This window comes from Pecten maximus, chromosome 5 (genome assembly GCF_902652985.1).
Source record: "Pecten maximus chromosome 5, xPecMax1.1, whole genome shotgun sequence".
NCBI lineage: Eukaryota > Metazoa > Mollusca > Bivalvia > Pectinida > Pectinidae > Pecten > Pecten maximus.
The window spans coordinates 22,757,658-22,785,441 of NC_047019.1; the positions used below are offsets into that span (position 1 = coordinate 22,757,658).

At 36.0% G+C, this 27,784-nt stretch overlaps 3 protein-coding genes across 3 annotated transcripts; 1 reads left to right on the forward strand and 2 right to left on the reverse strand.

Annotated features, from left to right (window-relative positions):
* The first annotated feature begins 457 nt into the window (after positions 1–457).
* On the forward strand, positions 458–18,293 carry LOC117327541. Its single transcript, XM_033884591.1, is given in 14 exon segments — positions 458–3,202; positions 8,794–9,244; positions 9,564–9,759; positions 10,110–10,250; positions 10,523–10,705; positions 11,070–11,340; positions 12,177–12,309; positions 12,772–13,309; positions 13,844–13,901; positions 14,448–14,647; positions 15,084–15,192; positions 15,777–15,898; positions 15,900–16,023; positions 16,257–18,293. Coding segments are annotated over 14 exon segments (5,154 nt in total). The 5' UTR covers positions 458–597; the 3' UTR covers positions 16,280–18,293.
* A 99-nt stretch (positions 18,294–18,392) lies between these two features.
* LOC117327543 lies at positions 18,393–23,413 on the reverse strand. The gene is made up of 2 exons (XM_033884593.1): positions 22,651–23,413; positions 18,393–19,248 (listed from the first exon to the last, which is right to left on the reverse strand). The coding sequence occupies exons 1-2, from the start codon at positions 23,007–23,009 to the stop codon at positions 18,849–18,851; spliced, it is 759 nt and encodes a 252-aa protein (XP_033740484.1). The 5' UTR covers positions 23,010–23,413; the 3' UTR covers positions 18,393–18,848.
* Positions 23,414–25,087: 1,674 nt separating this feature from the next.
* On the reverse strand, positions 25,088–26,985 carry LOC117327542. The gene is made up of 2 exons (XM_033884592.1): positions 25,960–26,985; positions 25,088–25,622 (listed from the first exon to the last, which is right to left on the reverse strand). The coding sequence occupies exons 1-2, from the start codon at positions 26,739–26,741 to the stop codon at positions 25,106–25,108; spliced, it is 1,299 nt and encodes a 432-aa protein (XP_033740483.1). The 5' UTR covers positions 26,742–26,985; the 3' UTR covers positions 25,088–25,105.
* Between the last annotated feature and the right edge of the window lie 799 nt (positions 26,986–27,784).

Here is a 27,784-nt window from a genome sequence, read left to right on the forward strand (position 1 = left end):
TTCTTTGAATATCTTCGTTAATGATTTAGACTAAAAACACAGAATAACATTTTTATTAGTATATTTAAAGCTGTGTAAAAAAACAGATTCCTAATAATTACGTATGACATTCAGCATTATGTAACACTTAGTTGAAGTATATCAAATTTCAGTAAAAATCTAAGGTGCGAACAACCAACCCAAACAACGTGGTTATGTATATCGTTAAAGGCGTCCTGTGTATTGAATCGAATCCGATTCATTTTGTTTCTAAAGACTGGTGTTGGCTCTATGAAGGAACCATATTAAATCTTCTATGTGTATAATAAATCGCCCGAGCAGAGCGGTATTGTTCCCATATCTACAGTCAGCTACATGCAAATGCGATTATCTTGCTCACCTGTGAATTAATTATATTGTTCGTTCGATTAAGCGTAGGTCCAATATCAGAAATTATATATAACAGTCGACTTTAGTCTGAGCGACGGCTCAGTATATAGAGGTGCATATTGTGAATAGACGTTACTGTATCTAATTTAAAAGGAGAAAAACGCCTAATTGTGTATGTGAGTAAGAAGATACTTAATGTTGTGTATTCACTAGGTACCGGCCTACATAATGACGGAAAATCTGGATAATGGTCTGGTGAATGACATGCCTACCAAGGATTATATCAGGACGGATTTAAATGTCTCACCTAATAATGATGAGAACGCCGGGGTACACACCAACAACGGTGAACAGTTGAACCATGAGGCAGTACAGCCAGAAAAACACACCAGTCCCGTCAAATCAAGCCCTGATGATAGTGTGATTCTCGAAAAATTATCCGAGTCAGGGACTGATAACAATCAAAGGGGTGGCAGCCAAGGCGAAGTCAACACCAACAGAACTAGTGATAACCCTAGTCAGTCGGAGGACATACAAACCAACAAGGTAAATAACGGATCACAGGGAAGTCAAGAAGCCGATTTTAGTAAAGAAGAAGGGGTTGTGTCTAAAGAAGAGTTTCCAGCCGAAAACGACACTAGTGATCACACTCAATCGAGAGACAATAGTGGTAACCAGGAACAAACCTCAGAAGCACCGGTAAAATATTTTATGTCAGAACCGAACACAGACAATACAAATAAATCAGCGGATGATAAAGGGAATAATGGTGATAGTGGTGTAGGAGAGGACCAGAAAACTAAAGAAGACAGTGATCACGATTATTCAGAATCTTTCGAGGAACCCTCAAAGTCTGAACATTCGGAACCTTCTTTCCCAACATACAATAGTGAGAACGACGCTAGTCAAGACAAAGTTTTAGATGAAAAGATAAAGAACGAAGACAATACGAATGTGCAGGATACTGGACTTAATCTAGCTTTACGAGATGATGTTGAAATAGAGCCAGAATTTACATCGTCACCACGTGTTCAGATAGTAGATACTGACGGTCAACTTAAACCAAACATAGCTGACGAAAATACTAACCAGTCGGCAGTCAACATAGCAGCAAAGGACGAAAGACCATCTAGTCGTGTATCGGTAGTATCTGATGAAGGCAATAACCAAAATTCGGACAGGACATTGACAGAGGGTTCATGGCCATCTTATGAACAAAAGGAAGACAGTAAAAGTGGCGAGGAGGTTTTACAAGTTGAAAAAAACAACAGTAACGATGACGGTCAATTAAGTGATGGTATGAAGGATCAGAATATTGTTGATAACCAGACAAATTTCAAGGAAGAAAAACATGTTAGTTTCTCAGATGACCCAAAAGCAAAAAGTAGGAGTTCTCGGTCTCCTGACCCGGTTATGAAAGATAGATCTGAGGAATCAGTTACAGTTACAGAGGATAATAAAAAAGAGGAAGCCACACCAAGGGGAGGCGATGATACGCTAGACGATATAGAGGCTCTGACCACTATATCAGAAGCTAATCCTATAGACATTGAAACCCAAAAACCCAGCGATCAGGAACCAGTAGCAAAAATAAATCTTACTAAAACTGAACAGGAGAAATCGGATATGGCGGATGACATAGCACGCGCTGATGATATACCCCGACATGAAGGAGGTAATGATACTGATCATGAAACAGAAGAGTTGGCCTCTGAGGAGATACCTCGACTGCATCCAGAAACAGACAAACTGGAGGACACGCAAAACCAAGAAGTCACTCATGAATTAGACGAAAGTCATCTAAGTAGGCAATCACCTATGGAATCGGAAGTTCAAGATGTCCAGGGCCCGGAAGATACAAATATCAGAATGGAAAGTCAAGAGCTGGAACAGGGTAGCAGAGAAATGACCGAATCAGCTGAGGGAATAGATACAACTCAAAGAGATAACATTCCTGACTCACAACAGGAACCAGAAGAACAGACTGATAATGAGACAGATCAATCTCTTCAACAACAACAACAACAACAACAACAACAACAACAACAACAAAATTCAGACAATGCTGATACCTCAAAAACAAATAATGAAGTATTGCACGATTCTACAGAGAAGCCTCCTCTTCAACAACAACAACAACAACAACAACAACAACAACAACAACAACAACAGCAGCAGCAGCAGCAGCAGCAGCAACAACAACAACAACAACAACCTTCTGTTCAGTCTGAAAAAGATCAGCACTGGGATGATCACGAGAGAAGTGACTCCGAAGATACTCCCAGACCGGAAGTATCTGATCATACTAATCTGGAATCTGACCGAAGTATGATACCAGATACTGAACAGGAACACGCACAACCCCCCGTAAAATCGGAAGAACCAGTCAAGCAGGAACAGGAGACGGAGCCACAAATTAAACAGGAACCGAAATCAGAGCAGGAACCAGAACCAGAACCAGAACCGGAACCTGAACCGGAGCCAGAGCCAATTAGAATAACCCGGAATATAGAAATAGATAATGCAGTTGATACTGTTAACAATGTAGAAATTAGTGTTCAAGAATTACTCGGAGATATGAAAGAACTGATGGACAATTACCATTACAAGTTAAAATCACAACCTCTAGCAGACTTCGTTCAAGACCTAGACAAATTCCGTGGGGATTTTAAGTCCATGCATGATGCTTACAAAAAATGTGATACAATGTTCATACAGCTAAACAAATCTTTGAAGGAATTAAGGGTTTTAGGAGATGATTTTAACTCTCTGATGGACCGCAAATTTCGGGAAGAGGAGCTTTCGACATGGACGGTAGAGGATGAGGATGACGGTAAGAAAGTTCAATTGATTATAAAATAAGTGATACACTCTTCTATAATGTTTGTCTTTAAAGATATCGTTATTGATTCAAATTCAATATATTTGTATATGCACCATGTATAATTACAGCTTTTTTTCAAGTATAATATTTTATCATGTCATTGTATTTGTAAGCTCGTTGGATTGATATACCTCCACTTCACTTGAACATTTTAACACTTTAACAATTAATAGGGTTTAATGTGCAATATAGTCTTATAATAGATTAGTCTTACCACATTTTAACATAATTCATGCCTTTCTACGTCATTTCCTGTTACACGTGTTATGAGTAAGCGCCCTACTTGTTTAAACAGGGGATCCTCAATTCGAATCCCAGAAGCGAAAACAAAACATACAGTGAATATGAGTATCTAGTCATGCTAAAATCAAACCAAAAATGAAATAGTTGTCTAACGTTAATAATACATAATCTTAATTGTCATTCCACGTTCGCGTTCCATCTACCTTTCTGGTATCGCAATTGAGATTAATATCTAATCTAGCCTATTTTACAATGGTTTGATGACAGATAGCACACAATTATTATCTATATAATATAGTTAAACTTCGTATTAAATGTGTTTTATTAACGTCCGGGAGTAGTATCAATGTATAAAGTGTTTGCTCCATCTATCAACCGTTAACATTTCTTAATTAACTTGAATATCAATACAACTATGACTTGCCTAGCAACACAATTCTAAACAAATCTAGCTTCATTTGTTTCTCCACCTGCCACCAGATTTTGTATGGAGCCCTTGGAATGTTTAAGCATTTGTGGTCGATTCGTGCAAATGAAGTATCCAAAACACCTGTTGTCAAAATGTAAACAAACAAAAGTCAATATTTTCCGCTGAGACCAGCTTACTGTTATCACAGACCATTCTAAAACGTATTCAATTATATTTACCTATGAAATCAAATATACCTATGCCTCTCCTACTTTAAGGGCAATTAATTTCTCCAGACGCACTGATCCCCTATACAGCCTCGACGTCCCAGGATTACACTGTCAAAGCTTCGTTGTCTCTCCTATCTATTTTGGCATGTTCTCTAGAAGAAACCATTGATTTGTAGGACCTACACCCAATGCTAACTGTCAGTCTTTATCGTACGTAAGAGAGGAAGGTCGTTATATTTCCTTTGATCAACTGGCCCTTGCCGCTTCACGACGACCTTTTGGAGGAGGTCAGAGTGGAAACAAACAAATAAAATTGTATCTTAATATTTGAAATGAATTTATGATATGAAAGACTAGCGTCGTACAATGATTCAAATAGTTTAGTCTCAATGTTTCAAAATAAACATTTTTTTCATAATCATGGTACTTTAAATAACATTCAATAACAATTAAATAAATGTTTAAAGAGTCTGACATGTACCTAAACAACATATAATCAGTGTTATTACTACTACATAAACCACAACATAATAGCTGTTTGGTAATGACTCAATATGACCTTCACATAGAACAATCATAGGTGAATACTTATTTTGATGGGTTTATATCTACCTCGGTGATTGTAATTACGTCGGGAAAAGCCTCAGACATAAGGTAACCAAGCGACAAACTAATCAAGCCTCTGGGTTACCATGACGACATGTCGTGATATTCTTTTATGAAAATATCTCATCAAAATCGTTTTGTATGAGACATACGATAGATTTATTTTCTGAAGCAAAACATCTAAATATAGCTTCGTGAAATATCTAGATCGATATAATTTAATGTTAAGTAGTGGACGTGACTCACGTGCCTGAAGTCATATATAGCCTGCAGTAACTTGATATCGTACACAGAATTGTCTTGTCAGTGTACACTCTGGGGTGAGCTATCAACAATGCCGTCACTACGCATGCTGTTTCTTGTTGCTCCTTGGTATGGAGTGGCAGGGTTCGTTCCGTTTGACGTATCAAGGACAAGATGACAACCGATAATTATAGTACCATCTGGAAATCGATACGATCACCAAGCTTAAAGATCTTAAGACCGTTCTATTTATACTTCAAGAAATATGTTTGGTGGCAATCATATAACATTGACGGATGTTTAATGTTACCAGTTATATAGACATTCCATTATACAGAATGTGCACTATGGCCTACGGACTACATTAAAATTACATAATGCCCAGATAAAACATTTAAGTGACTATAGTTTATTATCAAGTATTTTTCACGTGCATAGATAGATCCCTTTACTTATACATGTTTGCACATATAGAAAGTAGCATGAATTGTTAGCATACAGAGGCATTAAGTTACACGACGAAAGGAGAGCTTACCTCTTAAATCGATTATCGTATTATAACTTAAGCTATTACATGAATTAACATCACGAATTTGATAATATGTGTTTCAACATATCAAAATTGATAATGTAACGTACACATCACGAAAGATATTTCCACGAGTTTGCCGACATGTTGAAATGATGTAAGACATGCTTGTTTCAGGCAAAAAACATACCAAATGAATGTTTCTCTTGTGAAGTTCATATAAAGGGAAACACCAGCATTAATCGGTGTGTTGTGTTGACAGTGGTTATTCATATATCCATATGGGGTTAAATGTTAAGTACTAGAGATATCGCAATCAGATTTACACGCTCCATTGATCAGCGGCTTACGAAAGTCATTAGAGCTTCAAAGTACACTGAATAGTCATATTTGGCAATGGTTTTCTATGTATATGTCGTTGTGGCACTTTTATGCAAATAGGATTTATTTTCTTTTGATAATTATATATAGAACAAAAAACCTTGTGTGTAAAACATTTAATTTTCTATCTAACTGGAAATAGAAAATTAAATGTTTTACACACAAGGTTAAGACATGTTTGTAGTAGCTTAAACTATGATTTGTATAGAGTAAATATAATTAATGATACAACCTGTGCATGTGGTTATGAGTGTGAAAACGTGTCTCATTATTTTTTTGATTGTATATTGTACAGAAGAGAGCGTGAAACTTTATTTGATAATCTCTCCCGCTATTGTAATGTGACTCTTAATGTTATTCTGTGGGGTTCTCCTAAACTATCTGATGAACAAAATGGCTATATTTTTCAATATGTTCAAAATTTTATTAAATCCAGTAATCGATTTTAGGTCATCTCTCTCTCTCTCTCTCTCTCTCTCTCTCTCTCTCTCTCTCTCTCTCTCTCTCTCTCAATTAACTGGCATTAACATATTTATTTTTCATTCTGTCCCTCATCTCTGTCTTTTCTTACATCATATACAAATTTTATATACTGTATTATATTGTAAATTCATAGTATGTACATAATGATTATTGGAAGAAGGCGTTTTAAGTTGCGATAACTTGTGTCCTATTCCTGTTGTTATATTTAACAATAAAACTATGTTTAAATCAAAGAACAAATAGAACAACTTTTAATAATTTGTAATAATATATACCTCACACTCTTGCTTGAGCCAACATCAATCTATTTGTGAAATAACATAAAACAAATTATCATATTTAAGCAAAACTATGATTTCTCTTTAACCAACTACCCAAGGAACTGGGTATATTTTATGTTATTATAACGGTATACTTTATTTTAATAGATACCGATCTAAGGTATTTATGAATAGTATTGAGTTCCATCAATCCCACATTGCCTGACAGCATGGGGTGTTATATCAATTGAATCGGACTCATTGGCGATCAAGCGATCAATTAAATCTGCCCTCAATAACCTACAATTTTCAGGTGGATACCAATACATGGGATATTTAGTCTACTTTAACTTGACTTTTAATGAGTGATTTGATGGTTATGATTGAACACGTTAATTGGTACTATATAGAGGTCCGTGTATTTAAATTGCATCTCATTTAAAGTGTTTATTGAAATCAACCATTTTAATTTCTAGTACATATTTATATGTACCGATAAAACTATGTAAAAGAAATAGCACTTAAATATAAATATTTCGTTTCAAATGTATTTGAAATTTTATCACCAAATACACTTAAGAAGAAGAAAATAAGCTACGCAAACACCACGTGTATAGTTTTTGACATAACATTGTGTGATTATCAGTCGCCTTTTTACTTCAATCAGTAAATGATTTTGTTGACATACCTTTGACATTGTTATGAGACAATGTCTCCCCAAAGCTGTGTGTACTACCGTTTACATATCAATGTGTGTGCCTATTGAACTCGCGGACATCTCGTATTGATGCCAATCTTTTGTTCCCACTTTGAAACAATCCGAATCCCGTATTTTTGACACGTGTCGTTTAATATGCAGATGAGTAAAAGATAGTTCGTGCAACATAACTACTGAAGATGTAGTTACATGTAAACGTATGTGTATATTTACTGCATTTCTCTAATACCTGTACTTCAACCATCACAAATAAGCACAAACACGTCATATATTTTGGCACTAACTCAGCTCATGTATTAAGTACCATAATGCACAGAGAAATTCTTATGTGTTTACATATTACTAGAGACGCCAGACATTAATTTAAATGCTGTATACATTCACTAATATATATCACAATTATGTGAATGCACAAGACTAAATCCAACAAGCACGAACATATTGGGAATGACAAGGTCACATTTTTTCTTTGATCTTATAATTACAATCTGAGGAAGCATTTTGATGTATGTTAAAAGATAATTAAACCTGACACATGTTTGATTTAAATACAGTTTATACGTTCATCTAGTGTAATAGATCTAGATTGTAAATGACACAAAGTAAACAAGGAATATATATCACACAGTGATTTATGATAGTTTCATATCCACGTAAAACCTTGTGTCAATAGTTACCTTAAATTGAACACGTATGTATTTAGTCACCATGAATGTTATTAAACATAGTTCATTGACGGAAAAACTGTGATTCTAAGTAGGATTAATTAACACACTATTAAGAAACTAGTCTTTGTAACCTTTTCAGTACATAAAACATTAAATAAATAAAGTGACTCAAGTGTAGATCATGCATTGTTGCCTTAATACCCAATCTGATTTGACGGTGTCTACCGCACAGAATCACTTGTTAATAAGGATTTGAACAGGATGTATATACATGTATCAAAATAATTTTATTTTACTCGTTACTTGTCATCGAGCTCTTCTGTTCCGTGTGCGAGCCTCTCTGCGCCATCTGGTTAAATGGATTAAGCGTAAAGTTCGATCAAATATATAGAGATTGACAATGATACCGCCTGTTTTTCTTTTAATTTGCGGTGTAATTGCTTTGCTCTGTGAGAGATTTCAAGTCAAACCATCAACGTTAACTTTGATAATTTCTGTTCCGTAAAAACAAAGGGAAAAGTTGCGTTCTCTTCAGGGAAGCAGTGTTCTAAGTGTTGGCTAGCTGCGATTCAAGAAACATATGTCTCAATGTGCTCACAAATATTGTTAGTTTCATATAAACTGATAGGTTGTTACATGTTTAGATACTATTTAATTACCAAAACAACACCTGCTTACATTCAGAATAATATGAATAATGTTTGCATTAATGATATTTCTTCGATTATCAGACAATCCAAGCTATAAATAGAACCACTATCTAATTTCAGAAAAAGAACGAATACAAGCTGAACGCGTAGCCGCCACCAAGACTGCAATAGCGAAAGCAACAGACGCCCGAGCTTATGTAGCAAAGGCGGCGATTGCTGTATCGGAATCAAATCTGCTCGCTGGAGAATGCGAGGCGGACGCTGCCGACGCCGCGTCGACGGCTGCACGGGCACTGGAGCTAGCACAAAGAGCACGGAAGGACGTGGAAGACGCTTTATTAGCTGCAGAAGAAAAACGCAAATCGGAGGAGATTGCTCGTGAACGGGCTGCGGAGAGAGCCAGAAAAAAGGCAGAGGAGGAGAAAAAGAAACAAATCGAAGAGGACAAACGAATAGCGTTGGAGGCAAAAAAGAAAGGGACCTCATTTGCCGATGAAAAGAAACGCACACTTAATGAAAAAGCATGCAAAGAAGCTGAGCGACGCAATCCAAAGAATTGGCGTCGGCTTGTGTAAGGAAGCGTTGATTATTTTAATATATGCATTTTGATTAAAACATTCATGATACATTGTGTTTAGTACATTATGTAGCAGTATATCTATGAGATACGAGTTGTAGCAATTGCTACCGATAAAAAATACTTTTTATAATTAAAAATATTTTGTTAATTACACTGACGTTCACATAATGAAATCTACCTATAAATCGTAATATTGTTTTAATTGATTAATATAAGAAGAGTAACGTAAAGGTCATTCCTGTGACCAAACAGCGACTTATATATCTGTTGCCATCCAGCAGCATCATTGTCACTTTTCCCGTCACCACAGCTACAGCGCCGATGGCGGAGACTTTGATCCTGGTGTTGGATGTATCCTACGAGCTATCGACAACTGTCTGGACCGAGATGATGTGAATGTGGTCAGAGTGGATCAGATGTCGGGAGTTTTGACCCTTGTGGATAATGAGGAGCTCATCAGCAACATCATCAAGATTACACCAACAGACGCCGAACGAAAGTTCACGGTAAAAGGATGATTATCATCATAAATTTCGTGAACGATACATTCATATGGAAGGTTGAATATAATTAACGCTAACATGAAGTCGGTTTATACTTTGTTGACATGTGGTTGCTAGCATAACAATTGTTTTGGTGAAAAGGAAAAGCAAGTACATAATTTGAATTAAAACATAAAACTGATTACATACAAATGTATGACTGCAGGACATTTACATTTGTTATATGGAGATGAACTAAAGAAATGAAGAAGAAAAAAAGAAAAAGGACACTAGTACATGACCGATTTTATGCTAGCATTTTAATTTTTCCATTTACTCCTAACATAAAGTATGTTATTGATATTTTCTTCCAGTTTGAGGAGCCATTAGTGTTATCCATCCCACACTGTCTACCCAGGGCCGTGACAGGCAGGGAAGTCGTGGTGAAAACCATTGGTTCTAATGGTAAATGGGTGGAATTACCGACTAAAGATGTCGCCTTTGAGGATATTAAGGTAGCAGGACATTCACTTATGCGTCAATATATCTTTGATCAGCATCACAATTTGAAAAGATATGCTCAGTATTGTATGGTGATACATTGGACACAATACATATACATGTAATAGTAACAACATTTAAGGAAAACAACGGTGTTTTTTGTTTTTGTTTTTATCTCAAAAGCTATGACGATAATAGCATATAACACTATGAATTTAATTATTATTACGCCTGTTGTTATTTGTAGTATATTGTTGAAAAAAAAAATGTGAATTCTGTTTTTCAGGAAATGCGATTTGGAGAAGCTCAGACTCGGAGATTTGGTGTATTTGCGGTGGTCCTTAGGCTGAAGAAGGACACACTGACATTCATCCGTAAAGGAAACAAAATACACACGGCTGTAGATGCTCGAGTTTCGTTTACGTGTCCACCTGGCATGTTCAAGACCAACACTAACTTTACTGTCGAGGTATATATGGGGATTCCATTTGATCAAATGTTATGCTTCGTTCTGAATAACTATGTTATTACATCAATTATCTTTGAAATTGAAAGACGGTCAGTTTTTAGAAGTAAAGTAAACCCCCAAAAGCAAATATTTCAATTGAAAGTATCAATATCATAGCATTGCCATTTTAATTATTAATAAGTACTAATTCATATTTAACATATGGCAAATGACTAATCATATCCAGTTCCACATTTGAATGAATATCTACTTTGTTCCCGATTTTCTTACCACTTTTGAATCCGATTTCTTCATTTTTCTATTTGGTATTACTATAACATATCTGATACTTCATTAAGAGGATTTGGTAATTTTTGTTTCCAAGGTTCAACAAATTGACCAGTCGGTGATAACAGACCTTAAGTACCGACGCCCAACGGAGTGTTCTAATCTTATGGCTTGTAGTCCGATAATGAAACTCAGCATCCAGAACAGGAAATTTAACAAGACGCTCACTATGACGCTACCCCTCCCCCCGAACCCTACTCGTCCCAAGAGGCCGAGTACAGCAGCAGCGTCGATGCCGAAGGAGGATAAATCCGAGTCACGCCCAGTGACGGCTCGACCACTGGTATCCTTCAATGCAAACAAGGAAGGTATGTTAGAAGTCGTATATTTATTTCTAGAAAGCTCGTTCCTGTCACTGCGTTATTCGACTATGTAGCTACTTATTATGAGTGATTCTATACTTATCAGAGTGGCCTTGCCCTCAGTGGTTTATCCATTGTTACAACCATACTTTTTGCTATTTTTGGGGTTCTTTTTTCATTAGTTTGTGGATGGGGGCTAGTTGCCTAATTTAAGAAGGATATGGATAACTTGAAAAGAAACAGTAAGAGGAAACTGCAAATGCAAGGGATTTGGTTTAAAAACTAAATAATATCAAATGGGATTACATCCGTAACAGCAGTACTCAGGAAAAAGATATGTACATGTGTGATAGATGCATCATGGTATGGTTCTAAACCTGCTCATAATTTGCTGGATATTGGACAATGTAAAACGGTCATAATAACACTTGAGCGGTTTGAAATTTGAAAGGAACATAGACTATCTCCTGGTAAGTGGATACGGTATAGTTATTTGAGTCACATGTTAACTTTGTTGTAACTCTCTCAGAGTGTATCACTTTGCGATGTCTTAAAGCTCTTGGAATCCCTATTTTATTGAAATCATAAACGAAGGTAGGATTACAATGTACTGTACACAACAATGTCCGCTCATGAATTTGGTTGGAATCAGGGAATTGTATATTCTATTACTAATCACTTGATAATGTGCAGCTGCTCATAAGTAGTCATTATCCGTAATTGGAGATTATTAAAAGCATGTAGAAAGCACAGGAATGAAAAAAAACATGAATTGGATAACCATACAGTGAATTTGGAACAAAACACAGAAAAATGTATATGCATATAATTTGTTCTTATAGAGGAGATAGAGGAGGAGTTACATCTGTTAGTCTGTGAGGAAGGTTGCCAGTGGACAAAACTTACTGACGTCACTATACTACAAGCAAAGAACAAAGACATCGTGACATTGGAGGTCAAGGAACCACATGATCGGTAAGTTATCAAACTTTTAACAGAAAAATAATCAAAAACATGGCATTGACCATAAAGTGACAGGTAAAACGAGTATATTGTATTATTAAAATATTACGATATATTTATTCACTTCATAAGTATCAAATGATGGTGGTTAGAGTTTCAATTCATTATTAATAATCTTTACGTATATACATGGTATTACAACACTGTATAGTAAGCAAAGTTATGTCATACAGTATTGTTATCAAAGTTGCAAAATCATCTAACATTTATATATACATTAGTCCTTAAGCCCTGATGTTTATAAATCATATTCAATAATGAAATATATACATGTATATACAATTTAAAATAAGATTCATATCATGGGGGATAAGTTAAGGTTCACCTCATACCAGTTATCATACCATGCGGTATTCTGTTGTGACATGGTGAACCGTAACTCGTGATGCTAATAAGTGCATGCTGCTCTTTCAGATTTCTAGTGATACGTACTGGTCTAGGAGTAAGCCCTCCCAAGCTAGAGGCGGCAGCAGGTTTGCTGGAGGCGTCGACAACCCAGAGATCTATCACTGTCTTCCTGCGGCAATTGAACACTAGCCTGAACAATGTAATCGTAGGCTGCTGTAAGAAAAACAAAACAGAAAAGGAACTGAAGAAATTAGCCGCGGAGGGATACGACGACGGCCCACCACCAAGTCGTGAGATAATTGTGAAAGAAGGACAAATCATAAGGATTACATTTAGAGGAAATATACATTGTACAACCGAGAACGCGGTGCTTGAGTTCATATATAACACGCACATTAAGTCCAAAGTACACTTCTCCATTCTTGAGACGGATCGTTTTGCACAGAAAGGTTTCAACTGCTACAGAGGTTTCTCTCAGATTTACACCAACGTGTTAGTACCCAAACCGGTACCGCCATCAGACAAACCTAAACAGAAGCAGATCGTAACAGAAATGATGGAAGAGGAGAGATTAGTTGCTGAATTACTCATGAGCATCCCCAAGGTTGGTTCTGTGAATAACGCCTAAGCATTTATCATTATCATGTATATGGCAACATTAAGTTGATTTGGTTGTGGTGAGTGTAACCACATACACGTCAGAGGATTGTACACTAGATATTAGCACCTTTCAATACAAGTTGAGAGTTAGATACAGCAAAAATGAATTAAACTACACCATACAGCTGCTTTGTCTTTCTATGACTCGTCAGTGATGTTAAAGGCCTAAAATGTTGCTACCGAGGAAAATGAAATTAGGCGAAAGAAATATCAAATCAAATCAAAACGTGGCATACAGGTTACGGCAAATCCATATAATAAGCACATATTAATCGCTAAAATGAATCCAATGCTTAAGAAGTTAATGACATACTTTTGATAACAAAACTTTTAGACCAGAGTCATACGGTAGGTGGTTCGGTTGCGCAAGCCCTGATGGACATCAAAATATCACAATGACTTCTGAAAATATCTACACTTCAAAATGTCTTATTCTAATGAATTATATTATTATAAGTATGTATTGTTTCTTTTCTAGCCGGAACCAGAGCCTCCCAAACCACTCTGTACTGCTCCTATTAAAATCAATGCAGAAGGTAAACAGGTGTAACCGTCTTATATATCAGTACTCTTAAAACATGTGTCAATGATCATGATTGATTTTCCTGAACATGGAAAGCCTTAATTCAACAACAAGTTTAATACAGGGAATGCACACCCACTTTTCGATCCTTTGGTTACAACTATGTTTAATGTTTAGCTTTGCCTATTCTCCAATACAAAATATTTTAACAGCAAGAGCAAAGGGGCGTAACTTCCGTTGTAACACACACACAACTTTTCAAACTTGAGCCCATTCACAGGTGTAGTTATGGACATGGAAAGTACTCGAATGACATAACTTGGGTAGCTGTCAATTCTAAAACTGAATGCCATGTGCATGTCTTGAATCTTAAATTTCATTATGACTTTGATGAAGCTTTACTGAATACCATAAGCAAATTTGTTTTAAATGTTTTTGAATATTTTGCTTCTATAGGATGTATAAAAAGATTATTATTGATGAAATCATGTATAACATGGAGTACGGGGAGTATAACGTTAAGATATGATATTTGCATATACCACTGTGCATTGTACAGGTCCTGATACACAGGATGTACTCCTGTACCTAGCTGGAGAACTCGGGGAGGAGTGGAAGAAATTAGCTCAGTATCTCAACCTCAAGAGCGTGCGCATCCAGGCCATCCTAAGACAGAACAACTTGAACCCTGACCCCAAGAAGATCCGATATGACATGTTAGTCACATGGGCAAAGCGGATTCCGCGAAGTGCAAATAAGGTATGCAATGAACCGGAAGCGTAAGATGGTGTACTTGGATGGTATTCTTTCGCAGTATTACCATTACTCGTTACTGCTTTTTAAATGGAAGTTTCCACCTGCTGTAATAGTAACTTAATTAGTTTTAAATTGAATTTGATGACAAAACAGCAACAAACTAAAATAAAACGGCCATTTCTTTGGTTTTTCATAATTTAAAATTAACCATTATTCAATTGTACTGCAGATGAAAATTAATGTGTACGTGATACGCCACCAATGATCAACCAGTTTCCCAGTCGGCATTATTTAAGATGAACTTTAGTTGGGGCTGTATTTCGCGAAATATGCATGTGGGGTTTGTTGTCAAAGGTATACTTTTCTATTACTTTATTTCAACATTTAATACTAGAGTAATTATCATTGTCATTGAATATACTAACTTTGATGCTGTCAGATGGACATATTGGCGCATGCTCTTCTGGCAAGTGGACGAGGAGACCTCGCGGAGGAACTGAGAGAACGAGACACAGAATTCCGCCGTAGACGAAGTGCTGCCCTGCGAGGTATTAGGTGTACATTGTACATCGAATGGGTCATTTGATATTTTATATAATTTGAAATAATAATCTATATCCATTAAGATAGAGCTATGAAAATCCCATGAAAAGTTCATATACACTTATATACATAATTATTATAGGGTAATACACATAATATATCATAACATAATACATAATATAATTTCATTGCTTTAAAATTAATTTTGCAATGCCTACTAGTGAATGTAATGCATATGCCATTCTTCTTTTGTCACTGAAGTCACATACCGGTAGGGTATATCGAACCCATTATAGTTTCGTTAAGACCACATACGTCGACTCATTTGATTGTGCTCAGAAGAAAAGAGCTGACCCCTGTCGAATCAGGAATGTCTGCTTTGTCCTCGTCTGCATTTTATCAATACTACCACAAACAATCTTGATAGTTACTTTTTCGCTTTTGCTCTCATCTCTCTAACCATCATACAATGATAACAATGTTACTACACCTCCCATTCGCTTATATAACATCATTTGTCCCTGTATGTTAGTATTGTGTTTATAAATCGCAAGTATCGAATATATAAACAAATTCTGTCTGGCAATAGATACTTACCTGAACCGAGCCTTCGTTAAGGTAGCCCAGAATCCGACCGCTGTAAAGGAATGGAAGACGATCGCCAGACGACTTGGTGTCTCAGACATGGATGTGACAGAAATTGAACGGACCTAAGCCTTCCATCCAGGAGAAGTGTTATCACAGTCTTCGCAGGTGGCAGACAACCGTCGGCGAACAGGCGTCCCTTCCGGTGCTTGGTGCTAAACTGCGTCTGTGCAACTACAGAGGACTCGCGAGTACGTAGCATTGCTTATGAGAATCACTAAATGAATTGCTCAAATACCCTGCATGATGTATTAATAACTAAGGTTAAATCTAATAAAGTCGAAAAGATTCTGTTTGCAAACGGTCAATTCTTTTCACTTTTTTTCCCCGCGATTTTGAGGAATTAAGACTTATCGACAATTTACGTATAACGTCATTATGACTTACAATTCATATAAAATCTGCCTGTTTTGTCATTTTGCAGGGGACATCGAAACGATTGGATGAGGTGAATCGGTTGAAGGATACGAATGGGTGTTCTCATTAACAATGTGGCAGTAAATATTGCAATCTATTCGGCAACAAAAGAAAAATTCCAATACCGCCATAACTGCACCTGCATCGGAATAGTGAAAATTGATTTCAAACAAGCGGATTGAGATATTTTCTGATGATATCAAAGGCCACGCGATAGAAAAAACATAGTTGTTTGTTACATAATTAATATAGCTGGAAATTGTTCCTTGATATATGTACGTAGTGAGACAAAGTTCCTTTTGATTTTTATATTATTTTTTTATGAAATATGTTTTAATTGTTATTGTTTTCGGGGTTTTTTTCTTATTTACTCAATAATTCTTAAATCTTCATATCAACATTTAAACTTTATCTGAATTCATGAAAATCAATTATTTTACTTTAAAATATATGATTTCGTAAACGAAAAGACATTTTTTTAAATTAAGGCACTACAAGTTTTATCTGCGATGTCAAAAATCATTTTCTGTAAGAAATCGATATAAACGGTAAAACCATATAACAGAATAGGCACTCGATAGGTACTCGATAGGTACTCGATAGGTACTCGATAGGCACTCGATAGGTACTCGATAGGCACTCGATAGGTACTCGATATCGATTTGATCTGTTGTTTATCATAACTGTTTTTGACTGTGGTCCGGAGATTTATACATATCATTGTACCTGTGTTTGACCCGTCTGTGATCCGGAGGTTTATACATGTCATTGTACCTGTGTTTGACCCGTCTGTGATCCGGAGGTTTATACATGTCATTGTACCTGTGTTTGACCCGTCTGTGATAGCATCCGGAGGTTTATACATATCATTGTGCCTGTGTTTTACTCGTCTGTGATAGATTCAAGAGGTTTATACATATCATTGTACCTGCGTTTGACCCGTCTGTGATCCGGAGGTTTATACATATCATTGTACCTGTGTTTGACCCGTCTGTGATCCGGAGGTTTATACATATCATTGTACCTGCGTTTGACCCGTCTGTGATCTGGAGTTTTATACATATCATTGTACCTGTGTTTGACCCGTCTGTGATCCGGAGGTTTATACATATCATTGTACCTGTGTTTGACCCGTCTGTGATAGATTCAAGAGGTTTATACATATCATTTTTTTACTTGTTCCATGGTTCAGTGTATTTTTTATAAGATTCATTGTTATCTTAAATCTTCCGGTTGTTCGTTTGAAAAATGGGTGAAAGGATGATGCCAGTATTATGCTATGTGAAAAAGTAGCATTTGTGCTGTTCCCTTCAACGTCTCTGTATATTACTGCCGTTATGATATGTTTTAATATCAATGACATATTCTAATGGACCTCTATTGCATACAGAGTATGTCAAATATTTACGTTATATTATATAGAGTTTATTAGCTATTCCTAAGGAACTCCGTTATACTTTGTATTTTAAAGTACATCTGTGATAGAAATGTGATAGATATGTGATTAAAAGGTAGTAGATGTTGTTGTTTATTATCTCCGTTGATGCTAGATGTCAATTATTGTGAATCAGTGGATATAATTGATAAAAAATAACTTGTCTAACATTTTAAATAGTTTTTGTATGCATGCGGGTGTTGATAGGAACGAAGCATAGCTTAGAGGTTTTGATTGCCTGGAGCTCTCCATTTCACAATCCGACTTCCGAGATTATGTATGGGAGATAACTCTCTTGCTTTTCAATTTCAGCATAAACGTTCGTTAAGACAAAAGTCTTCCAAACAATAATAATCACAGCTTTTCCGTATATTGCTCTTCAGAAAAATTGTAATTTAGTGTGATTCATGACCCTGTTATCTAGAATAAAAACAAAACATACATTTTAATTGTTACTTTGATTTTAACTACGTTATGTAGAAGTACATTGTATATACCATATTCGCCCACCCTGAAGTTTCCTCATCGTTGTTGTTGCCCAAGTAACTGTGATATGATTATACACTATATATAGGTAATGCCTGTAGAATTAAAATTATTCCATCAGAATAATTGGTCACGTTTTTTTGTTTTGTTTTTTTCGTTTTTTTTTTTTTTTTTTTTTTTGTTTGTTTGTTTGTTTGGTTGGTTTTTTGTTTGGTTGGTTTTTGTTTTTTTATCTATAAGAATAAGGTGTTGCGAATCACAGACATTCTGGAGTCTGCGATATAAAATTTAAGCGAAAGCTTTGAGTTTAAATAAACATTTATTGTTATAATTAAATTTGAAATGACATGCTGGCGTATAACACTATTGTCGGGAGCTAAATTCTAAACACAGTTTACTTTGTCATTCGCACTAGTCGTTGTCAAAGACTCTGACTTAGGGCTATATTTGTAGCTTGGTCTAATAATTCACATGGTAAACTTCAATTTCATTTCCTTCTTATTACATTATTAGTCCAGACTATCTGCAATGTCCGTTGGTATCAGTCACAGTTTATACGGACAAAGGTGAACCGTGGACGGAATGACAGCTCTGTGTGAATCCTTTTGACATCATAATAACCGCCATGATCATATGACCTGTTTCAATTACTGTATGTCCTTTATGTTGGTTTTTATCTTACTTAGTGGCACTATGGACCATTTCCAACAGTCCCTGACTACGTAAATACTTTTTGTATTCCATTTTCATGACGTCGTCATAGCGACGCAGGAGGACATTGTGTTGCCCAATGAAAAATTCCATTCCGGAGAGCCTGTCTCGTGTTTCAGCGCTGTCAAGGACGATAATCCATCTAGACTTTGGTATAAACTGGATAGTGACAATTTTGCTGCCTCTCTTGTAATGTAACATGTCTTTCATCTTATCGAGGACATCTGTGTGTGTAGCCACACTACTTTTTAGTTCGAAGCAGACTGCAGACGGCACGGGATCTGGGGGGTCTCTCCGTCTGGTGGTCGGACACTCTACCTTCTCGTCGACCTTTCGCTCCACCTCCTGGCTTATTGTCACATTGTATCTGACGAAAAGACAAACATATATTTGAAGTACGATTACCATTTCATAACAATCTATGTTACACGTTGTGTCGATTCGTTTAAATAGGTCAAACGTCAAAATGCCACAAATATGATAAAACATAATAAAAACCCTGTAGCCCTCGATGACACTTACACATTCATAACTGAAAATTTGTCGGTGTAAGGAATGCAATTTCCATGCAGTGAACCACATTTATAAGCGAACAGTGTACTAGTATCCGACACTCGATCATACAAGCACACAAAATGATATCATCCATATCCAATCGAAAGCATGTTAATATATTTATCTCACAAAGAAAACTGCGAATAACTGCGAGAATTGTAAATAAAATCATAATGTATAAATGTATTGCTCGGCTTCACAGGGGCTTGGCACGATTTTCCAAATGATAGTCCATATATATATGTATATAGATACTATATACATATATATATGGACTAGCATTTGGAAAATCGTGCCAAGATTGGCCTGTGCTCGGCTTCACGTGCTTTGTATATAAGGTTTAAGAATAGTATCTGATATTCCCGTAAGCTCATGTACGATCACTTCACAAGAGGAGATAACTAATCGATAACGCAACCCTCGGGTTTAGAAATGGCGGCAACTATAGTTATGGGATCTCGGCTAATGCCCCCTTTAGCATCGTGTTACTTTTGGCCTTTTCTTAAGTGTTTGCCGTGTGAGGGTTGTTATAGGTTCCGTCCCCATTCCGTGACAAACCAAAGTAAATTATATATAGTACTTGTGGAGTTCATATGATATAATATCATAACAAAGTACCTACGACATAACATTTCAGCCTTAGATGACTTCAAAGTGATAACGATATGTCAAAGAATAGCCATCAATCAACCAGCTCCGGTAGCACGAGACAAATGTGTGTTCCCTCAAGTGAATCAACAGCTAATAGCATAACTTTATCAGGCTCGCAGATTTCTTGATTCATATTCAATTATGATAATTTCACTATTATTTCACATTTCAGCTTATAACATTTACAGGATAAAATTTATGAATGAACATCACTAAGCACTCTTCATTGAGGTGTAAAATTGTGTTATTGTTCCCTTTTTTCCCCATTTTCATACTGAATATATTCACTTCCACATTCAATTATACAGGTATACTTAAGAATGCTTTGGTATTTAATCATTAGCACCATATAAGTATAATATAAAGTATGTCTAAAAGGGTTCAGGTTTATTCAGTAATTCATTTCTTTATTTCCTGTAAAATAGGAAAGAATGCAATGGGGAATAAGTGCAGATGAATATTTTGGAAAATGTGCAAGTGCAGACAGACATGTACATGGTCAATCATCAGTGGGTAGCCAAAAACTCATCAATGGTGCATATGAGCTAGCTTAGAGATATTAAGTGCTAAAAAACGAAATGAATCACAGCGTAGCATTTGCAATGATAAGCATTTCACAGGAGGTCAAAACATTAGGAATTTTCAGATTAAAGCATGTATAAAAGATGTAAGAGACGGAACATCGTATTGGAAGGTTGCACACACAGCATCACTTGGGACACACCCTACATAGTAGCTACCTGGACATTTGTGTCACATGAAACATGAAAGAGATATTTGTTTGCAAGCTGAGTAAACTAATAATACTTAAATGGCGTTAGATGTTCAGATTCTTCAACGATTTATCTCGGTCGATTTATAGATTTTTGTTCAGATATCACATATATGCATATGCATTTCTAAAATGAATTACATCAGAACATAATAAAAAAGAATATTAAGCATTTAGAAAAACACAATGGTAAGTTAAGTGCATTTGGTATACCTTTTATGAAAACGATATTTAAATGAATAGTTTTGCCATCGCGAGGTTCCGTGCAAATATTTCGTGCCATTCAATAGATGTTCTCTATTTGGCAGACTACAAATAAATAATTTGTGATATCCAGTTATGGTCCTGTAAAGAATACTGTGAGGAGTTAAAACGAATTAAAGTGCGGTTAGAGGCGCCGGGAACGGTTTAATATTTCAGGAGGATAGGGCGAGATTGTACAGTAGCGATCACATGTTAGGAGATTTATCCTCTAGAACCATGTGTACATGAACATTTTAAGGCGGTACTTGTATCTGTAACCTATGTCTTGTAATGCGTAAGTTATCTATATTTAGACACTACCCGTTTAGGATATAGTTTACTAATTATAAATTGCATGTAATGAAAAATCTGTTCCCGTGTTACCATGTAAATCATACTCGCTATGAACTGAAAAGAATGTGAAAAGAAAAAAAGAACAACTTTCTCTATGGGTCACATTATTTCACACGACTCGCTATAGAGTATCAATTTGTGGATGGAACTCGGCATTGTATGAAGCTATACTGCCAGTGACAATGACAATTGTTTATTCTCGTTAACAGTACAGTGCAATCAGTATTGTGAATTATTTCATTTATATCAATAATAAATTTAGCCAATGAAATACGTTCATTTTGAGTTACTTAATTGAATGATGTATGAAATTTAAATGTATTTGGTTTTTCATAATAATATCTAGACCTGTATTTCCGTCTGCTATTGAGTATAAGTTGTTGATCACTGTTAAATAAATAATGAAATTGGTCGCCTATTTCTCTTAAATTACATAAAGTGCAAATTCTATTTTCATGTAGCATAATAGACCATCTATACCACTTTCTATTGGTATTTTTGTACTACCTATTCTAAAGTTACAATAAGCTTTGGCTAATTTGGTAGGGAGTTCTTGTAAATAATTCTCTAAACAAAGTTCAGCCTTGTAAATTCTGTAACCGATTCCTTTCGAGCAAGCTAAAATTTCATTTCTCCAGTTTGCAAAAACAATGTCCTTAAGTTTATAAAATATTGTATTCTTCAGCCAATTGATACTTGAAAACTCTAGATTTAAATACTGTATAATTAATAAGCTATATTATCTAAATACATTTTTCACATATTTCAACCAAGACGAGTAAAAATATGGCAAAATTGTAAATACATGTAGTTTGTTACTCAACTTACTCTGATTATTTTTGTCAATTTAGCCAAAATTAAATCCAATAATTCTTATTTTAACATTAATATCAAGTGTTCGCCATATATCATCAAATTGAACTGTTCAAACATGTGCTTTAATCCTAGAAGTATACCAAGTCAAACGCCTACGATACAATATTACGGTCGGTAGCATTGTTCTGTCAAATGTCGTTATATTCTTACTTCCGGTATATATATATGTTAATGATGATTTACCAATAGTGTAACTCGCCCACTTCGACACCCTCGATCAAGCAATTTATATCTCATATTATTGTATCTTATCATTTTTTTAATTTGTGTATCTACATGTATCTATCAAGCTGAAACTGAATCTGATGTTTCACTTACTGTTTAACTTCCTCTGGTTCATCAGCAGGTTTTTCTACTACAGGAACTCCAATTTTCTTCGTTTTCGCGTCCTTTTTGTCAATTGAATTCCAGAAACCGAGCTTGTGTAAACGTTCATTATCCTTCCCACGGCTCGACTCTGTCCGCTCTTGTGTATCTGACTGGTCAGCTTGAAGAGCCGTGGTCACTTGATCATCTGTTGATACCGGCCAATTATCATTGGCTGTTTGACTATTGGTCGAAAGGTCGAGTTTGTGACTGGGCTCCATCTTGTACTGTTTCAACACAACTTTCCCTCGTTTCCTCGCCGATTTCCCAGTCACGTGTGCCATAACTTTGTTTTGACTTGTAGTGGGCATAATCAAAAATATTGATCAAAAATTAAAACAGAAATATCAAAAATGTATGACTACTTCGTCTTTCGTATGCAATATTCATGAATCTGCTGATTCCCTTAACCAGATGTCAATCATCTGTTTAGAATCCTGGGAATATTTACCAACATTTTCTATGAAAAATTTAGAAGCTCACTTTCTTCTGAAGCCGTTTTCCTCCATTCATTTCTATCCATGATAACATACTCCAGGGTATCCGGGATTCAGAGAGCCGCTTCCAAGTTTGATCCTAAGACCGCTTCTAGTGTGAATCTAGGCAACTAAGACAACAAAGGGATGACGAGGTTTCCACTTGTTATAATGTCCAGCATTACTTTCTCCGTGGCTGGTAGCGATCAGTCTATAGATTTTTGCCCCTTGAAACTGTCCGTCCAGCCATTCAGTTATTAATTATTGACGATCGGTTGCTATCGAACTGATACTTGTCTCTGGGGAAAGATAACGCGGGCAATCTTACAGGTGTAGTGGTCCTATTAGGACATGACTTAAGGAGGTATGCTACCTTTAATGATATGCATCTCCTTTTAGAATGAAACATTTAAACTAATTGGACGATATTGTATTTGGCACTACAGCCATGCTGAACGCATTCCACGTACTTTATTGACTTTTTTTATCGGTGGTAATTACGATTTCATTTAATTGTCTGTTACGTATCAGAAAGCTACAAAAAAAATTTACGATTATTACATATATTTGAGAGGTACGCAATAATCAATATACATGTACGTGGTACAAACATAAAGTAGATGGTGATACATTTTGAAGTTGTACAATGATGTGTGATGCTTTTGAAATGTGCACAAGAATTGATGATACAATTGAAATGTAAACAAGAATTGATGATACAATTGAAATGTACACAAGAATTGATGATACAATTGAAATGTGCACAAGAATTGATGATACAATTGAAATGTAAACAAGAATTGATGATACAATTGAAATGTACACAAGAAATTGATTGTACATAAGAAATTGATAACAAAATCGAAAAGAATTATACAAAAGCTGTTGATGAAATCGAAATGTACACAATAATTCATTAATTTATAATGTGCATGCAATCCGCAACGTATACGTATAGTATCAGTTCACTGAACACATTTCCTTTATCTTAAAATAAGAATGTACCAAATCAGTTGTTTTACACATTTGTAGTCGATATCGTCGACATTTGTATGAAATACTAACAAGCAGTATAGTACACAAGTTGTGTCGTCCCAATAAATGAAATTACATCGATTAAAAATTGTCTTCGGCAATAAAAAAGTACATTAGCTTATCGATTTTGTGTTCCTAGACCTTAGTCAATCCAATTGTACCCCATTGTATCCAATTAACAATGGGTGGGTGGTAGTGTTCGTCGCAAGACAATAAATCATCTATACCCAGTCCATTACTACACAGAAAGAGACATCTTTGAATTACTTACAGGAAAGGGTACACTTTACCATGTAAATAGTTTTATACACTCCCGAAAAAGTATAACTATAGCAACGCATACAATGTAGTTTCATTGGCCCAATTCATAGAGCGAAGCGGACTTATTGAGCAACACATGTAAGTCATCGTTCATTCAAACTTATTCATTTGTTTCTTTTTCAGAAAAAAAATAAAGATAAAGCTACATGCACTAAATTCTAATTGATGTAAAAGATGTATACTTCTTTAAAGCTGTGATGTAAGTGGTCATAAAAACTGCTAGGCCCATGTTGATGAAAACCGCACTTGTGCATTTGTGCACAAGCTCAAATACTTTTTTGCAATAAGTCTGATATCTTAATTAATATTGTTTCAATGATTTGAAGAAATTTTGGAGCCTTCAAGTGATATATTATTCACAATGATTTGATTTTTTAAACTGTCATTTCGTGATTTAAACGAGTTTAAAGAAAGCTGTGTAGACAGTTTTAACGTTTAAGCATGAGAATAATAAGTTTCATGAATATCGCGATATGGGTTCTAGATACACTCCTTTGAAAGGACGTCCGGCTACAAATGGTTTTACCAGTGACGTCAGAAATACAAAGCAATAACACTTTATTTAAAATATTTATCTATTTAACTTTATTCATTCTCATTTGTATATCATTTTTAAGTTTATGACCTATCCTTGCTGCGGTGTGTTCCGCCTTTGTCTCGGTAAGGAACCGGTATGTTCGAAATTCCCTCTCCATAACTTCCTCCAGTGGCACCACTACAATATTGTCATTTTCTATAAATAAACCAGTAGTGATAAGCTGGTTAAAATCCTCCCTACTTCCAGTTCTCACGATCCAGCGGTTCCGAATACCGTAGTCTCCCACTCGAATGGACAATGCTTCATATCGAATACCAACAGGGACGACACCTGTTTGTTTCCGGATGTTGTTTCTCAGTTCATCGTGTGACACAGCATCGTTATGGCGCAGACTGAAGCAGACGTCAAACGGCCCGGCGTCCGGGGGATTTTTCCGCATGTAGATGGACGGATGGACGCGATTGGCAAAAGAGGTGGAATATGCGTCATTCTCATTTTTCTCATCGTCACATTTTTCTTCGGGGACCTTTTGTTTTTGTTTTTCATGTTCTATCCTATAAAGAAGAAAACATCAATTGGATTGACGTGAGTAAGGAATCATTCGATACTAACATTATTACTTAAACCAAATAGCATTATATTTATGTTTTATTATTATAATCTGTCCATGTATGGTATAACATCTGACATATGTGTGTTTGAATAAAATTTGAAAGTAATTCATCACTGGCTATATCGTAAGATTACTATTCGTCCCCGGTTATGATAAAAGTAGAATAAATGTAATAAAGAAATATGAACTTATTTCATCTACGAATACGAGCACTCTTCCCTCGTCATTTTTTACTGATTTCTGTGTACGAAAAGGTGTATACGGTCAGCGAAACATACCATAATTGTTTCAGCATTGAACTGGTCTTGGCCGAGTTTCCTCTGCGTCCTTTCATTTTGACGCTAATCGCGCCATCCCCGCCAGATTCGAGACTTCGGGAGGAGACCCACGACTTGTTTGTTCCTGTCCCTTGATCAGATGCAGTAGACTTGAGGATGGATTTGCAGTTGGTTGACTCTCCGTGGGTTCCCTTGGTGACGGGCATACGAAGGCCTAAACATAGAAGTTTGTCGCCTTTATTGGAGCAGGGATAGTACAGAGGTTTCGCAAAGGAAACAGATTGCCGTTTTGACTCAGAACCCACATCGGCTGTCTTAGGCCTAGAACGATCTTCTTGTTTCCTGTTTCGCGTCCTTCCTGTACCGACGCCTGTCTTTGGTCTCGTTTTTGGTGGATTTGGTAAAATCGCGGTGTCTGATTCTCGAGTCTCCGCGCTCTCTTTTTGATCGGGCTGGTTGAACTTCCACGAAAACGATTCAGAGGATTTGTTGTACGATAGAATAGTTTTATACCCCTTTATATTGAATTCACTCGAAACTACCGAGGAATCTTGTTCTTTATCCAAATTCGTTAAGTCTTCCACGATCAGCTGTTCGCCACTGTCCACAAGGGAGGACTTCCACAACTCGTTAATGTCGACGTGCGATACTGGACATGGTTTGAGTTCTCGTTGAGAGCAAGACCCGATGCTACTTTTCTTTGATACAAGTGGAATCCTGTCCAAATTGAGATTGCTGCGTCCAGTATGCATCAACAGCAGTGCTTGACTGGAGGTTGGCATCTCTACACCATTTGAACGACAAGTCCAGGTTAATGATCTTAGACTGGGAGTGTAGACAACAAGTTACTGGTCGCATAGAGACTGTCTGACTATTATATGACGTCACATTGATCATGACGTCATTATAATACTGTCGTCATTAACAGCGATGGATTATAATGGAAGCGAGAGAATAAGGTTATTTGCAATAGCATTCGGTGAACATATAACATACGCATAAATGTTAAGATGGTGGAGTTGTGAACTAGTGCTAAGTCCATTTGCACATTTCTGTGTGCTTAACTTTGTTTGGTCTCCGTATTGATTCCTCGTCTGTTTTCATAAACAATTAATTGCATAATAATGTTTTTCAAATGCAAAACGCCATTTCCATAAGCTGACACATTCCAAACCCGCTGCTCTCTTCTCAAACAAGCTGCAGGCCCACCGCGTTGCAGTAAAAGAAAACTTCCATATTCAACTCGATTATAAAAATTAAGGAAAAAAAAGTGTGACGTTTGTTTTTTCCGCATAAGGAATTGGACGAAGAAAGACAACCCTCTCTTGTTTTCGAAATTCAATTGTCGTATTCCCAAAACAGCTCTAGGAGAATATTGACGTTCACCTGACCATACAATAGCACAATCTGTATCGAAATATTCAACATCAAGAAATTAAAAAGCTAGCAACTAGTATTTGTTTACTTTAGATTTAACGTTAAGTATATATTTGTTCATTTTATTTATTTAGCTTTTTTCCGTTAATGTACAACAACCTATTGCAGCTTCTTTTCAATTGACCAATTTACCCTTTGTCAGAGATGTAGCACAAAACCACAAATGCCTCTATAAGGAATTGGGACATTATTAGAAAATTTGGAATGCTTAGATATTGGATAAAATTGAGGCATACAAACTAACATATGTTTTCATTTATTAATTAAGATAAGATATACTGTTAAATATCTATCACAAGTACAGATACACTATTTATAGTTAACTTACTTATAAATGCATAAATACACTTTTGTATCCGCTATAATTGTTTATATATGTATTTAGAAC

Excerpts from the sequence above, each read along its gene's own strand:
- LOC117327543 (XM_033884593.1), bottom strand. The coding sequence starts at position 23,009 with ATGCCCACTACAAGTCAAAACAAAGTTATGGCACACGTGACTGGGAAA. Across the intron at positions 19,249-22,650 it reads GAACCAGAGGAAGTTAAACA|ATACAATGTGACAATAAGCC; the intron begins GTAAGTGAAACA and ends TCTTTTCGTCAG.
- LOC117327542 (XM_033884592.1), bottom strand. The coding sequence starts at position 26,741 with ATGCCAACCTCCAGTCAAGCACTGCTGTTGATGCATACTGGACGCAGC. Across the intron at positions 25,623-25,959 it reads TCAATGCTGAAACAATTATG|GATAGAACATGAAAAACAAA; the intron begins GTATGTTTCGCT and ends TCTTCTTTATAG.